At 38.6% G+C, this 14,347-nt stretch overlaps 1 protein-coding gene across 2 annotated transcripts; it reads right to left on the reverse strand.

The window, feature by feature from the left end:
- Nucleotides 1–447: 447 nt before the first annotated feature.
- Nucleotides 448–13,921, reverse strand: cry1a (cryptochrome circadian regulator 1a). Of its 2 annotated transcripts, XM_027002169.3 has the most exons (13): nucleotides 12,999–13,920; nucleotides 7,518–7,626; nucleotides 7,059–7,201; nucleotides 6,717–6,901; nucleotides 5,468–5,556; nucleotides 4,978–5,118; nucleotides 4,004–4,315; nucleotides 3,624–3,775; nucleotides 2,626–2,828; nucleotides 2,150–2,251; nucleotides 1,878–1,979; nucleotides 1,617–1,694; nucleotides 448–1,471 (listed from the first exon to the last, which is right to left on the reverse strand). In XM_027002169.3, exons 1-13 carry the CDS (start codon nucleotides 13,154–13,156, stop codon nucleotides 1,368–1,370), a joined length of 1,878 nt encoding a protein of 625 aa, XP_026857970.1. In that variant the 5' UTR covers nucleotides 13,157–13,920; the 3' UTR covers nucleotides 448–1,367. The 2 variants fall into 2 exon arrangements, with proteins under 2 accessions (XP_026857970.1, XP_081579056.1); XM_081722930.1 differs by lacking the exons at nucleotides 1,878–1,979; nucleotides 2,150–2,251 and having other exon boundaries at nucleotides 12,999–13,921.
- Nucleotides 13,922–14,347: the final 426 nt, after the last annotated feature.

Consider the following 14,347-nt stretch of genomic DNA (forward strand, 5'->3'; position numbering starts at 1 on the left):
ATGCTGCATTCTGGAATAACACTGATAATGGAATGATTTTATGTCTCAATGCCAGTAATCATAACGCTGACTCTTAGACCATCATGCCCGTTTCTTCTTACAAAATTGAAACTGATAATCACTAACTGAAGCAAGAACAGAAAAAAAAAACAAAACAAAACAAAACAACAAGAATTCACTTACCAGCTTTGGTCCAGGTACCAGACTGCATGGATAACCCTTGGAATTTGGTAAAATAGCACTATGTTTACGTGAAACAAAAAAAAAAAAAAAAAAAAAAAAAAAAAAAAAAAAAAAATCACAGACTAGTCTTTCCAGCAAGCACTGTTCTATTCTCAGGTAAACAACCTCTTTGGTATTATACACATTCGAAATAATTTACTGATTTATTGACTATCTTTTGAGAATGTGAGACATTTCTTGCATTCAAAATAACATCAAGCACAATTTACATTTACACTTTGTTTATTAAACAAGCACAATATGCTGGACAAGAAGCACAAATTGATGTACAACACCCTGATTTAGCATACCATGTCTTTAGCATACAGTGATGACAGCTATATGAGGAGACAGAGTTCAGAAGTAGATGGTGAGAAGCACTGTGAGACTTCCAAGGGGAGCATGAGGGATTGGCAACTAAAGAACAAAGGAAGTAACATCACAGACAGTCATGTATAGCAGAGATAAGGAGAGTCAGAAAGCGTAAAGAGAGCGTGTGACAAAAGGAAGCAGACCGACTCTGACTGTGTACTGTATGGGCAGTCTATAAATGCTCTTTAATGTTTACATTTTCAAAAAGCACAGATTACAGATGATCCACAATGATCATTTATCAAAAATATATCAGTGGGTCTATGACATGAAATAGAGAAAGCACATACAATAGCAAATATGTACAATTTGTATGTGAGTATTCAACAAAATATTATATACAGAAAAATTTCTGTCTCCAGGGAAGTCCTAACACTCAATTAGCATTAACAGAACATTGTTGTGATGAACAATTGTGATTTGTCCAAAGTTGGCTAGGATGCCATCATCAACTTGGACAGAGTCCAAGAGATCATTTACAGTCCAATAAAAATTAATAAAATTACTGATCATGCACTTCTAATAGTACCCAAAAACAGATGAACAGACATTCAGGTTCTCCAGGTGAGAGCCTTCAGCCAACAGCCTGTTCAGAGTGTTGACACACAAATAGTTTGACTGAATAATTATTTTTGAAGTTGCAGGACAAGACAAACAGATGATCACAATGATATATACTTAGAAGTCTAAAACTTCAAAGTAAAATTGTAAAAAAAAAAAAAAGAAAGAAAGAAAAAAAAAAAGAAAAAAAGTGTAAAATAAGATGAACCTGTTTAAGAACTGCACTGTCTCTGGACTTTAGAGCCTGTGCTAGGACCAGATTCTTCACTGTGGCGCTTCCCAGAGTTCTGCACCGCATTGGAGTGGAGCCCTCGCCCTGGGGGAGACAGACACGTGTGACTTGGTTTATAGACTGATGCACCACAAAAACAGTGCTTACATGCACTTTCAATGTAATACTTTAAATAAAACCATGTTTTTATTGTACACGATTCTGGGAGTTGGCAGGTGAAAGCCTTTACCTTGCTGGAGAACAGGTCCAGATATCTGCTGAGCTTCCTGTCTGTAGCACACCATGCCACTGCTGCTCACTAAACAACCTGCAGTCAATGAGATTCTATAAGGACATGCTTAAAAATGAAAGCATGATTTCAAAGTGTTTTCTGAGAGCTTTGTAAAATGAATGTGTGACTGGTTTAGTTCTACACTCATCAAGTGCGATTGTTTTTGTGACATTGTTTTTGTGACATTGTTTCTGTGGATATGCATGGTTGTGTGTGTACCTTGTTGTTGTGTGCTGCTGCTGCTGGGATGTGTGTCTGCCTGTGGGTACCCCATCATTCCACTTTGCCACTCCCCCTGAGGGTTAGCAGGCATCTGGTACCCTACAGTCAAGCCAGCAAGACCTGATGACTACTGAGGTCTTGTCTGAAAGGCACACTACATGTCTCAAATCAAGTTTCAGGCCTGGCTGGCTCCCAAGAGCATTCATTCACTGGAGGTTTTTTGAGTGACCTTGTTTTTGTATCATCAAACCCTGGGCCAGGGGACATACCTGAGCATGCAGCAGCATCCTGGGGGCCCTCAGAGAGAGCCATCAGGCTCGCGGAGTTCTCCCCAGGCCCATTAGCATTGGATGGCACAGTTGCCAGCAGTCCTGAAAGAGTCAGGCCTCAGTGAGGGCACAGTACCGCCTATACAACGCTGCTGTGGGCTTTATTTTGCCTACTGTAATGCTTATTCAGGACAACTTGGATCATAATTGCTACTCCCTTTCCAAACCATCTAAATCATACCTGAGACGCATTACATTTTGCTGACATTCTCCATTGAATATTGTAATGATGGACAACCATTTTAGCTTTTGTTTTCCACTGGAATTTGCTAATGATCCATATATAAGGATTCACTCACAGGTAAAACAGATAAGTAATAAGACACTGGAAAGGTCTACTGTAGTGAAAAATGCAGACAATCCCAAATATTTTGTGTCTGTACAGTGGGTTCAAACCCCTGGTGGGAGCGACTCACCCAGGCCCCGATAACAGGACAGCTGCTGGTAGATCTGTTTCATGCGCTCAATGTTGAGACGGCTAGCCTCTGCATGGTGCACCATGGGTTTGGGGTAGTGCACACCCAGCATACACTTGGCCAATTTCTGCACGCTTTCTGGTGCGTTCCAGGGGTCATAGATGTACTTTGCAGGAAAACCCCTCAGGACAGGTAAGTACCGTCTACATGAAGAAATGAATCAGACATCTTAAAAATCAGAATTCTGCATTAATCTAATGTCATTTGGAAGGAAAAAAGGGATCCATGGTATCCGCACATCTAACAATCTAACAATCACTCTATACTGTTTAAAGTGGGAACATAAAAAAGATAATGGTGAACATTACCTAAACACATAAAATGTACCCTCACTTAAAAGTTTCACAACCAAACATACATCACCACAAAACCATTCTGTTATGTGAAACATTAATGCAAAATTAGAGATAAGCAACAGAAAGAAGTTGCACTGACTAGTAATGCTTGGAAACCAGAGTAACCACACTATTGGCTGTGACATCTGTTTATTTAGCTTATTAGTTAAGTGCAATAATCCTAACTGTGAGTGGAAACTGGAAAAATAAAAAGATGAATCAACCAAAATAATGTTTTTAATGCAATAAACAAAATCAAAGTATTTCTACATTTAATGTAAAAAATAATATGCACTATATCATGACAATTTACACGTCATCAGTACATATTTAAATTATTGCAGTAAACTATAATATTGATTATCAACCCAAGTCTACTCTGAATCATATAAGTATTTCAGAGGGAGAAGAAATGGCTCAATCACAGCACTCCACAAAATTCCACAGTGAGGTGTAGCCACAATATTTTTCACTGTGGGACTGAGTGGATGACTGAAGGGGAAAAACATGCAAATTCAGTACAACTAGAACCTACTTCTTCATTTCCCAAAATAGGAGAGCTGTTTTCAGTTGAGTAGTGCAGAATGGGTCAGTAAAACCCACCGTATGTAGTCCCCGTTGGGGTCGGTGCGGCGGCCAAAACCCACTGGGCAGTAACAGTGGAAGAACTGCTGGAAGAAGGAGCTGCAAGAGAGCCACATCCAGCTGCCTGCATTCACACTCCAGTCTGCATCCAGAAGCAGCTCCTCAAACACCTTTGACCAGAACAGTGCATGTAAGTCACCAGTCCCAGTATGGGGTTTGGTCAGTATGCAATTACACCTCATACCGACAAAGCACAGTGAAAGAAAAAATGCTTGAGCAAATGAAAACCTTTTAAAGGAGCAACTGTTCCATGTAATAAAGTAAATATTCGTTCAGTGGGTCATTTAATTGTTTAATCATCATTTAACATAATCAGGCCATCTTTAAGGCTGCTGTACCTTCATACCCTCTTCCCAGCTGATCCACAGGTCTCCGCGAGAGAGGAAGCAGGCCACAGCATGGCGTGCCAAATGGTGGATCCAGCCCTCCTGCCTCAGTTGGGTCATGATGGCATCGATCCAAGGGAAGCCTGTCCTGCCCTCTGCCCACTTGGCCAGTGCCTCAGCATTGCGGTCCCAGGGGATCTGCACGCAGATGGGATTGCCCTCCATCTTGTCAAAGCGAGGGTTGTTGGTGGCAGCCGTGTAGAAGAACTCACGCCACAGTAGTTGGCCATAGAGTGAAAGAGGGGGTGAGCTGTTCTTCTTCACCTGAGAACAGTTAGACAGAGTATGTGAGTGGACCAGTCACTCCTCATTCAAAGAATGACAATCACTCAATCGTTATCTGATCCATCAAATAATTTAGCTGGTTCTTGTCAGTTGGTTGGAAAGGACTTAGGGTGTTCCTAGCTGCTATTATGAGGAGTTGTTCATGAAAACAACCTTAGTGTCAAGTTTCTTTTCATTTCATGCTTTTCATTTCATGCTTTTCATTGCTCATTAGCAGAAGCCATGACTTCAATCAAGGCTGCAGCTTTCATGTTGTAAAAACTACTTTTGACATGTAGATTGTAGTAGTTAGCCTAACTAATGTTAGATACATTTCTCTGAAACATAGGTTTACCGTAGCTTGGCTACATTCTTTGTAAGATAAATAGCTTATCAAACTACAGTTGTGTAGGTTACTCAGCTCTGTATGCTCCACAGCCAACTTTCTTTATAAAAAATATTAAGCAAATTTGTTCACTGACTGGAGGTTAATATGTTTTCCTAAAGCCACTCCAGCCCCCTGCAACATCATGCCGCTTTGCTCGCCACTCAACTTCACCCCTGATCTCGGACTGGCATGGCCCCTGGGCATCACTAGAAGGATATGCTTGGTGCAAGGCACATCATCATGAAGCACATGACATGAGTGCTGAGGTCCTTACCTTCCTGTACAAGTCGGTGAGTTTGAAGTAGAAGAGGCGGCATGAGAGACAGCCAAACCTCAGATAGGGACTGAGGCCTGTAGGACTGGCTAGCAGGGAATTGGCATTCATTCTAGGACGCTCAAAGTTGGCCACCCATGCCTGGAAAATGAAGATTTTAGGCCCATGTTTCTCACCCCAGTCCTAGGGGGGCCCCCTCAAACGGACCACATTTTTTGCTTTAGCCCTGCTCCCAATATGCCGATATCAGGTATTCAATGTCCCTGATTACTTGTTTCAGGAATGAAGGGAGCTGAGAGAGAGCAGAAATGTGATCCTGGTCTGTGGACCCCAAACACAGGGTTGAGAAACACTGCTCAAGGAAATCATGACAAAGTTATCTTTGCACCCTTGTCAATTCACAACAAATAAAGTAAAACAGTATAGGACAGATCATCATGCATGCTTGGTAAAAAAATTAAGTGAGGTTCAATCACTGAAGTTTTCAGACCTTCCTCTCCAGATGCCTCTCAAGGCGTGTGAGGGCCTCTGTCTCTCCTCCAGGCCATACCGCTGAGGTCAGCCCCTCTGTGTCAAAACCTGCACAAGTGACATGGATTACTGAACAGAGGATTTAAATGGGGGGAAAAATATTTTTTAACACAAAGAAAAAGTTATTGTAAAGCTAAGAATAACTCTTAGATAGAATTACTGAACACACAAAAGAAATGCAAAACAGTGTTTAAAGATTTTATTGGGATGTGTGATTACTGAATCTCTTAGAAATTCTGAAACCACATATATAGAATGGTGTGAGGGTAACAAAATGCTCAAATTAGATTGTATGTAACTGGAAATTTTTTACAGTGTAAAATATAGCACATTACATTTTTACTTTAAGACACATTCTTAGTAAATTCAAAGTACCTCCAATTCAGCATAAAAGTAGGAAATCAAGCTGTTATAATAAAATCAAATAATAAAAAGCATTTTTAGCTAATACTGATGAGGTTGCTAGCCCGTGATATATTCTAAATTGTTTTGCAGATGATAACTTCCCTAAATGTGCTAACCACAGACACCAGCAGTGTCTTTTCAGTGGTGTAGCTCTAAGCAGGAACTAAAAAAAGACTGCAGTTGCAGGCCTGGTATTTTGGGGCCATTTTCTTCACTTCTGGCCTCAATAAGCAAACAGCATGCACAGCGACATTCAGGTTGGCAGTCTGACATGTCCAGAATATTTTTTTTCATGGCCCTAAAAATTCCATAGTTGCTTTAGGTCACTGTCATGCTCCAAAATTTATTCTGCCACTGGCAGCCACGGTGTCAGCAGAGGCAGGTGCCACCATGTTTAACAGAAATGGGGGTATGCTTTGGATCATGAGCGGTTTCTTTTTATTCTCCACACTTTCCCCTTTCTATCACTTCAGCACAGAATGCTTTTTGTCTCATATGTCCATAAATGAGAATTATACAGGCTTTGCACTTTTTACTTTTCTGAATAGCAAACTGGCATCTTGTAGCAAAAACAGCCATGATACTTACATGGTTGTTATGGACAGGCATTTAAACTGACAGCCTGCACTTCACCTTTCCTAGTTGTACAGAACCAAAATAGAGAAAAATATACTCACTGATCAGTTCCTTATGGACTGCACTGTAAGTAGGTGAAACTGGCATTTACAACTCAGTAACAGTCTGGAACTGATCCCACTCTGACTTCATGAATGGAAAGCCATGCCATGATGCAAGAGACCCACCAAGCTCCTCCAGGGAGGGGACCCCGAACTTCTCATCGTGATCATCAGACAATGGAGTGACGCAGGAGCCTATCACTTCTGCTGTGATGGTCTCGGCTGGCATCTCCACCGCTTCCATCCTGCTGATGAGGGTCTGGAAACGCTTGTAAGTCAGTGGAGACTGGCCACCATTGAGCTCTATGATCCTGCAACAGAACGGAAAATAAAGAATTAACAGACGGATATCTGAAAACTACCGTTCTGAAGTCTCTTGGCTCAGTAGTTCAGTAGTCTCTTGGTATGGCAGGAATGTCTGGGGGTAACAGCTGACTGACAAAGAATGGTGCACAGAGGAGTACGCACTTGTCCAAATCGTAGAGTGTGTGGGAGATGCGGACGGTCACCTCCACACCTGCCTCATTTGCCAGCTTTTTAATGGCAGCGTCCCGCTCCTTTCCAAATGGCTCAGAGTCATACTCATAAGACAGGCGAGTGATGCTCCACTCCTGTGGTTCAAGAGGACACCATCAACAGCAGCAGAGCAGCTGACATTTACATGTGTATAGAATGGGAGGAGGTTTTTTTCTCTTTAGTCCAGCTGTATTAACATGAGACATCTTGTTTCTTTGGAAACCTACACTAAACCTTTTAATACCTCTACATTTTAACTACAGTGTTCTCTCAAAAAACATCTTCATATACCATCCTCTACAGATAACTACATATAATTAAAACACATAATTTGTCATAATTACATTTACCACAGTTTAGCATAAAAAGATAAACAAAGATAAAAGATAAGTGTGCCGTATGCTGCAGAACCTTGAAGAGCCTGGGAAAGACATCAGTGGGTTGGCCCCGGATTACAAACAAGCGGGAGCTAAGTTTGCGGAGGCTGGCATCTAAGTCCTCCAGACACTGCAGCAGGAACCTGTGGAATGGACAATGCTCTGTACCTTTAAGACATATAGATAGGCAGGATTTATTTCATGGTGCATCTTAGGCAAGTGAACTTTCTAAAAATCTGTCATATACTAGGTTACCATTAGAAAGTATGAAGTTATACGGACAGACTCAAAGTACACACCCCCCCCCCCACCCCCAAAAAAACCAAACCAAAACAAAACAAAACAAAACAAAAAAACCTAAAAGTCACCCTGTATAGTGAAAAGGTACTGTGGTTCTTTAGATTATGGGCATAACCAAAGACACTGACATGCTAAAATCAGATAAACATTATTAGTGTAAGTATATAATGAGCATTAACTATACACAGTAATGCAGCGGTTTAACTGAAGACTTCGCCAATAGCATCCTGTGTTTACAGCAGACATGAGTACCATTATGTTATCCCTTATCTAAAATGTGTTCGTGTACACACTAAACTGATTTCTCTGCTCACAGGAATAAGATCCTCCTGCTACTGGTTTAGTGGAATGGTACAATCAAAAGGTACAGTTTAAACCAGCTATGATGTTTCATGTTAAAAGCTCATTTATTACAAGTGAGAAAATGAAACAGATCCTAGTTCAGTTGCTTGGGGATGAAACAATGACAATAAATGGGACTACCTAATTACTTTCCTGAGTTATATGAAGTTTAATGCATGCCTCAATATTCTTAATGTCCTAAACTCTTAAAAAGGTGTTTCTTAATTGGATCTTGATGGGGTTAGGTGTCCAACTCTGGAGATAATAAAACCAGCAATACTTGTAACTCAAAACTTTATTCTAGCACACATCCCTATATAGTTATGCTAATCTCTTTAGAGCATGTTAGAGGCTGTGGTAGGGGATGTGCTTGTAATACAGAAGATGCCAGAAAGCTATAATAAGGACTGCAGGTTTAAATTGGTGCACCAATCAAAACTGACCATTTTTATCCCTCAAATTATAATAATTGTAATGATTATGATTTAGGAAAGCACTCTTCTAAGCAAAGTATTGTCCATTGATATCTGACTAATTACAAGACCACCTTGCAATGGTGCCCAAGAGCTCATATTAAACATTTCACAGCCACAAGCTACGTCATGTGGCATAATCTGTGCATATATTACATTGAAAACAATTCTCAAAAATCTCTACTTAACAAAGTGCACTTATAATATGAAATGCAGTGAAACAATGAAAATTACAGGCTAAGCAGTGCAGCTGAGCCGAGGTTTGCTCACGACTACCACAGAAAGTTTCGTGAATGCTGCACTCCTTTAAATAAGCTCCACCATCATGCAAGATGGCAGCCCCGCAAACTATATACAACCTCTATAGAACCGCTGGGCAGTTTCTCAATTATAAGCCTTTAAGAAACCTAAGAAACCTCCTGCTGGCATACAACTTTGCAATTTGAACCATAGCTGTAACCTTACAGCAGATTCAAGCTTGTTTAGTTTAAATCTTTAATAGTTCCTCTGGCTTTCTTTGAAACTGTAAAACCATGAGCCTACTGAAACTAAGAATAGATAATGCCATACAACATGAACATTTCTTTATGGTGACTAAGATATTCAGCAAAATGTCCATGTCTTTCCTGCCAACCCTAAATCCATTGAATTGTCCTAAAATAAGGCTGGACTAAAAGTAAAACAGAAATTACTATTAAAAAGACAATAGGTTCAGAACCATTTTTTATTATAGTCACCTTATTAACCTATATTCCTTAAAACTGTTTTTGGTGAGATGACCTTTTCTTAAAATTAACTGCAGTTTCAATAAACTGGACATCATGACTAACACTTATTATATTTATGGAAGAAAGATATTACATAATGAAGGACAGACATTATGACAAAATCTCAAGACATGACAATATGCATACACACAAGTAACAAAGAAGGAGAAAAGCATCATGACACTTGTTGAGAATATTTTGTAAACTTGGGAATATTTTGCAACAATTTGAGTGGTCTCCATAGAGATAGAACCCACAGACATTTATTATAGCATTAGAGGTGTCTCTTGCAGTTGCCAGGTAACACGCAGTGGTAGACTGCATCATTCTGGTAATAAGTGGGCACAAAACATAGTGGGTGAGATTAATTTGAGAATAAAAAAAACATTTAATGACGCCCACATCCATTAGAAAGAGATGCAAAATGTAACAAAATACCAAGGTATTTACTTGATATTTTAAGATTAATGGCTGCAGCCACATGTGACCAGGAATTTATTTGTCAAATACAGTGGCAGAAGTTGATACTAATATTACAAACAATTTTTTTCAAATCAGTGCAAGCACATGAATCCATGAATCACATATTGAACTTCAAGTACAGATACTCTCTCGCTCGCTCGCACCCTCTCATATATATTCATATATATATATTCATATCCATATATATATATATATATATATATATATATATATATATATATATATATATATATATATATATATATCTCTATCCAAAGAAGATTCCAGGTGAGTAACTACAGTGTACTGTACAAAGAGATGTAGAAAAATTCAAAATCCTTTAAAAAAACCCAAAAAAAACCACAAGGTTTCAAAGAAATAGGACATTTCAGACACAAGTTCTTCATCAGTTGTGCAAGCAAAGTGCTTCTTTAATGTAAAGCTAATAACACATCTTGCAAGTAATACAGTAGACAAATGTATATATTGTGCACTTTGCTTGCACTGATGAAGGATCTCTGCCCTGTTTCTCTGGAAACCTTGTGTTCTGCAATGCAGAAAACATATACTGCATTATTTGCAAGAAATGTAATCAGCTTTACATGAAATAAACCAAGAGAAGGCTTGGTGATTGCTTTATTGAACACTTCTTAAGGATTTGTCATTTCCATTGGCAAGGCATTTTAATACTAATGGATTAATGACATATCTATTTGCATTTCCAGTTGTTGCTATGGCAGCAATGAGATAGATAGATAGATAGATAGATAGATAGATAGATAGATAGATAGATAGATAGATAGATAGATAGATAGATAGATAGATAGATAGATAGATAGATAGATAGATAGATAGATAGATAGATAGATAGATCTTACATTGTACTTTAAGTAATAATAAATAAAGCAATTATTGAAATTATACCTTTAAGCCATTATAAAATTATATCTTAAGCATTTATGTACTATACATTCCTAATCTTCATACAATCACTTGGTCTTAAATACTCTGGCTGTGCTTTGGATAGCAAACACAGTTACTCTAGTCTATACTAGCTGAATCCTACATTGAGACAAACTGCATTACTCTTTATATGACTGGCATTTTCTCAACATGCCACTCACAGTTTTTGTTGTCTGAAATCATACAACATATCTTACTACACTAATCAAACTAGTAACCTATTACAACATATACTATCAAAGGCTGAGATTCACAGTACAACATGAGTTTAGCAAAAGACTAATTAAGCTCATACAGTCCCAATCAAGGGATGTCAGTGCTAACCAGTCTGATCTGGCCTTGGTTTGAGCTTTGTCTAGGCACCCTGTCCACGTTGGTTTCAATGCCTTTTGGCCTGAACTATGAACACTGCTCTGCCTCATCATTGGGAATGAGGACATCTCCCAGCTTTCTGCCTCATTAACATGTTCTAAAGACAGGAAGGTCTGCAATCATGAAGAAGACCTTTCGTCTATCCTGGGCTTAGTGGTGTTTTTTTTTAAGTTTACAATACTTATCATTTAGATGATATTTGATCATTTTTACTTATAAATTATTACTTTCATCAGTTCTCTGATAGTGAAAATGGTTGGATAAAATATGCTTACACACCACTTATTTCATAAAATATTACATTATTACTATACGAAGATTCTCAAAAATACATTCGAAAGATGTAAAGTCCTTTAGAAATGTCTTCCTATGACACTTTAGGCACTTAGGAAACAGATTCTTATAGAGAATCAGGCAAATACTTAAGAAAAGGTTAGTCTGAGGAGGAAGGGCAGACAAAACTCAACCAGCAATAAGTGCCATTGGCTTGCTCAATGGAGGCTTGGACTTGGACATTTGTAAAGCATCTTTGGGAAATTTTAATTTTCCCTGTTCAAGGAAATTGGTCTTATAAGTTAAGGCCCATGGATGTTAAAGTAAAATGGTCACTAAAGGAATTAGTCACTAATTAAGTGGTAGCAGCATCAATTGCCCCTTCTAACCCACTTCTGTACATCAAACAACACAGGTGCAATACACAGTAAAGCAGAGAATTATTTGTACACCGTTACATTATTAGGCTGTGGCTTGTCATGTCAATATTCAGCCAGATCCACCACACCCAGTCTGTACATGAAAAACATGCTTTATGCCATAAAGGGTAAAGAATTAAGTTAAAGATCAGATGGCAAGACCTTTTCTTTAGTACATGTGACATGCTTGACAAAGGAGTTACAATGTGTCACAAAAAGATGAAAGACCTCTAATCGTGTCAGAGCAAATCATGCTACAGAGGCTCTCTCAAACTGAGTCACTGAAAAGTGCTTTTTGTAATTAGCTTTTCTCTTGCAAACCCACTCTTTGGTATTTACAAGAGCCTGAACAACGTGGAAAGTGTTTCTGTTGTTTTAATTTCTTTTATATGCTAAAATATTTGTGAAATGCTGAATCTGGCTTGTAAGAACATGGCACCTTGCATAGTGGGTGCATTAAAATTAAGAAAATGTAAAATTATATTATTATCTACAATTGTCTAGATGTAGATAGTCCAGTATAGTGGCACACCCAAAAAAAGCAATCCAACAAATCTTGCTTCTATTTTAGATTAACAGCATAGTTAATACCGACCCTATAAAGATGGTTGTTTCATGAGTAAACTTGAATTAGAGGAAAGCTTTCTAACAGTTTACAGTTTTGGTTTTTTTTTCATTCTACAAATTCATAGATAAGAGGCAACATTGCACTGATTGATGTCAGAAACAAAAGGATTCCCTGACAGTTTATGATGATTATCTATGGAGTATAGATCCCTATTAAACATCTAGGCTAATACATTATGATACACTACTTATATGTTTTCTCCATATTCTAAATATAGTTATACTATTTTCGGTAAGTGGCGTTATAATGGCTACCTTAATTTTATTTTTAAATGTTCACAGTATTTTTAATTATTTAATGTGATCCTTTTGATTTTTAAAAGAAAACTAGAGGGAAATGTCAGTATAATAGTTTAGAAGTTACTTGTATCTCTTGGGTCATTGTTTTCATTTAGGCAAAAATGCCTTAAATTAACGAAACATTATGAAGTACATGAAACCATATACATTATGGTCCACTGAAGTAGCGTCTTTGTGTTACATACAAAAAAGACAATGCAAAAAACTATTTTCTTACCTCCACCTGTTGATTCCAACGTTGGACGATCCTGCAAACCAAGGGTCAAGGATATACACGCAACGAACAGTATCCGCTCCCTGGATTGACTCTTTGAGGGAAGGATTGTCGTGGAGCCGCAAGCCCTTCCTGAACCAGTGGATCGTATTTACGACCATTACTTCACTGGACAAGTCCCTTAAAATGTAATACTTCGGAGCGTTGAAGACTAAAATTTCTTTCACAGGACTCTATGCTCTGTGCAGTTACAAACGTTGAATAACAAAGGGAATACTGCCTTACATGAAATTTTGATCAGGCCGATAATCTAAAGTGCAATTAAATGTGTTAAACGGTAAAATTCCTTTTTAAAAAAAATTATCCTTGCTCTAACAAAACGCTCTCCATCATGTCAAAGGATTCAACAAACAACTGCCACAGCTGAATCATTTGGCCACGCGTAAATTAACCGCGTATTCCGGAGCCAAAGAAATGGGCTTTAGGACCCAGCTTTCAACTGAACTTCCCTGTTGTATAACTTGTTTTTTTTCGCTGAATGATAAAAAGTATAAAAATGTTAATAGGTGCAAGTATATATTTGACAGTCCCTCCCGATAGTTAATCCAGGTCAAAAGACGTTATGCTGTTTATTTAGCTTCTCAAATTCTGTCGTCGCCGACTAAAGTCAGTGCCACGGTTCCTCCAGTATGCGATCCAGAACGGTCACGATTATGTAAATATTAATAATCGCAAAAGCCTTCCTATCAGGGTTCCTGGAGACTGAAGCAGATGACGGTTACATTCCGCATAAAATAAACATCCATTTTACTAACTGCAGTGCGTGCTGTTATATCCTGGTTCTGCGTTAAATCCAGTTGTAAATGCTTTCTTACAGCGACACAACCCGCACACTTTCGTCCATATAATTCAATCTCACCCTTGAGACGTGGTTGCTCCGCCCACGTCACTACGCACATGGAACAAACGTATTTTGATTGGCTGTTTCCTGTCTTGACGTCATTCATCCTAAGTCACGTTCTTGTAGCGTGATTATTTGAGCTATTATGAATTCTGACTTTGAACGTCGATGTACCCACAAAAACTACGAAATCGCAAAAATGCGCTGATATACAATATAACATGTATTATAAACAACAACTTCAGGAAGTATGGTGCACAAATTTCAACAACATAACGACATTTATGGTGGCGCTCATCCCAATCTGGACGTTGATAGGATGGTGCTAAAGTACCCGGATCGGCACATGATAGCAGGTATGAGCAGAGAACGACGCAACTTTTCAAGGCGCATGCGCTTAGCCAGCGATTAAGTCAGGGCGGCACTGTATTAACCCTACAGAGAAATAATA

This window comes from Electrophorus electricus, chromosome 11, assembly GCF_041902795.1.
Source record: "Electrophorus electricus isolate QZ-2024a chromosome 11, ASM4190279v1, whole genome shotgun sequence".
Taxonomy (NCBI): Eukaryota; Metazoa; Chordata; class Actinopteri; order Gymnotiformes; family Gymnotidae; genus Electrophorus; species Electrophorus electricus.

Excerpts from the sequence above, each read along its gene's own strand:
- cry1a (XM_027002169.3), bottom strand. The coding sequence starts at position 13,156 with ATGGTCGTAAATACGATCCACTGGTTCAGGAAGGGCTTGCGGCTCCAC. Across the intron at positions 2,829-3,623 it reads CCCAACGGGGACTACATACG|ACGGTACTTACCTGTCCTGA; the intron begins GTGGGTTTTACT and ends TTCTTCATGTAG. Across the intron at positions 1,695-1,877 it reads CAGCAGCACACAACAACAAG|GTTGTTTAGTGAGCAGCAGT; the intron begins GTACACACACAA and ends CATTGACTGCAG.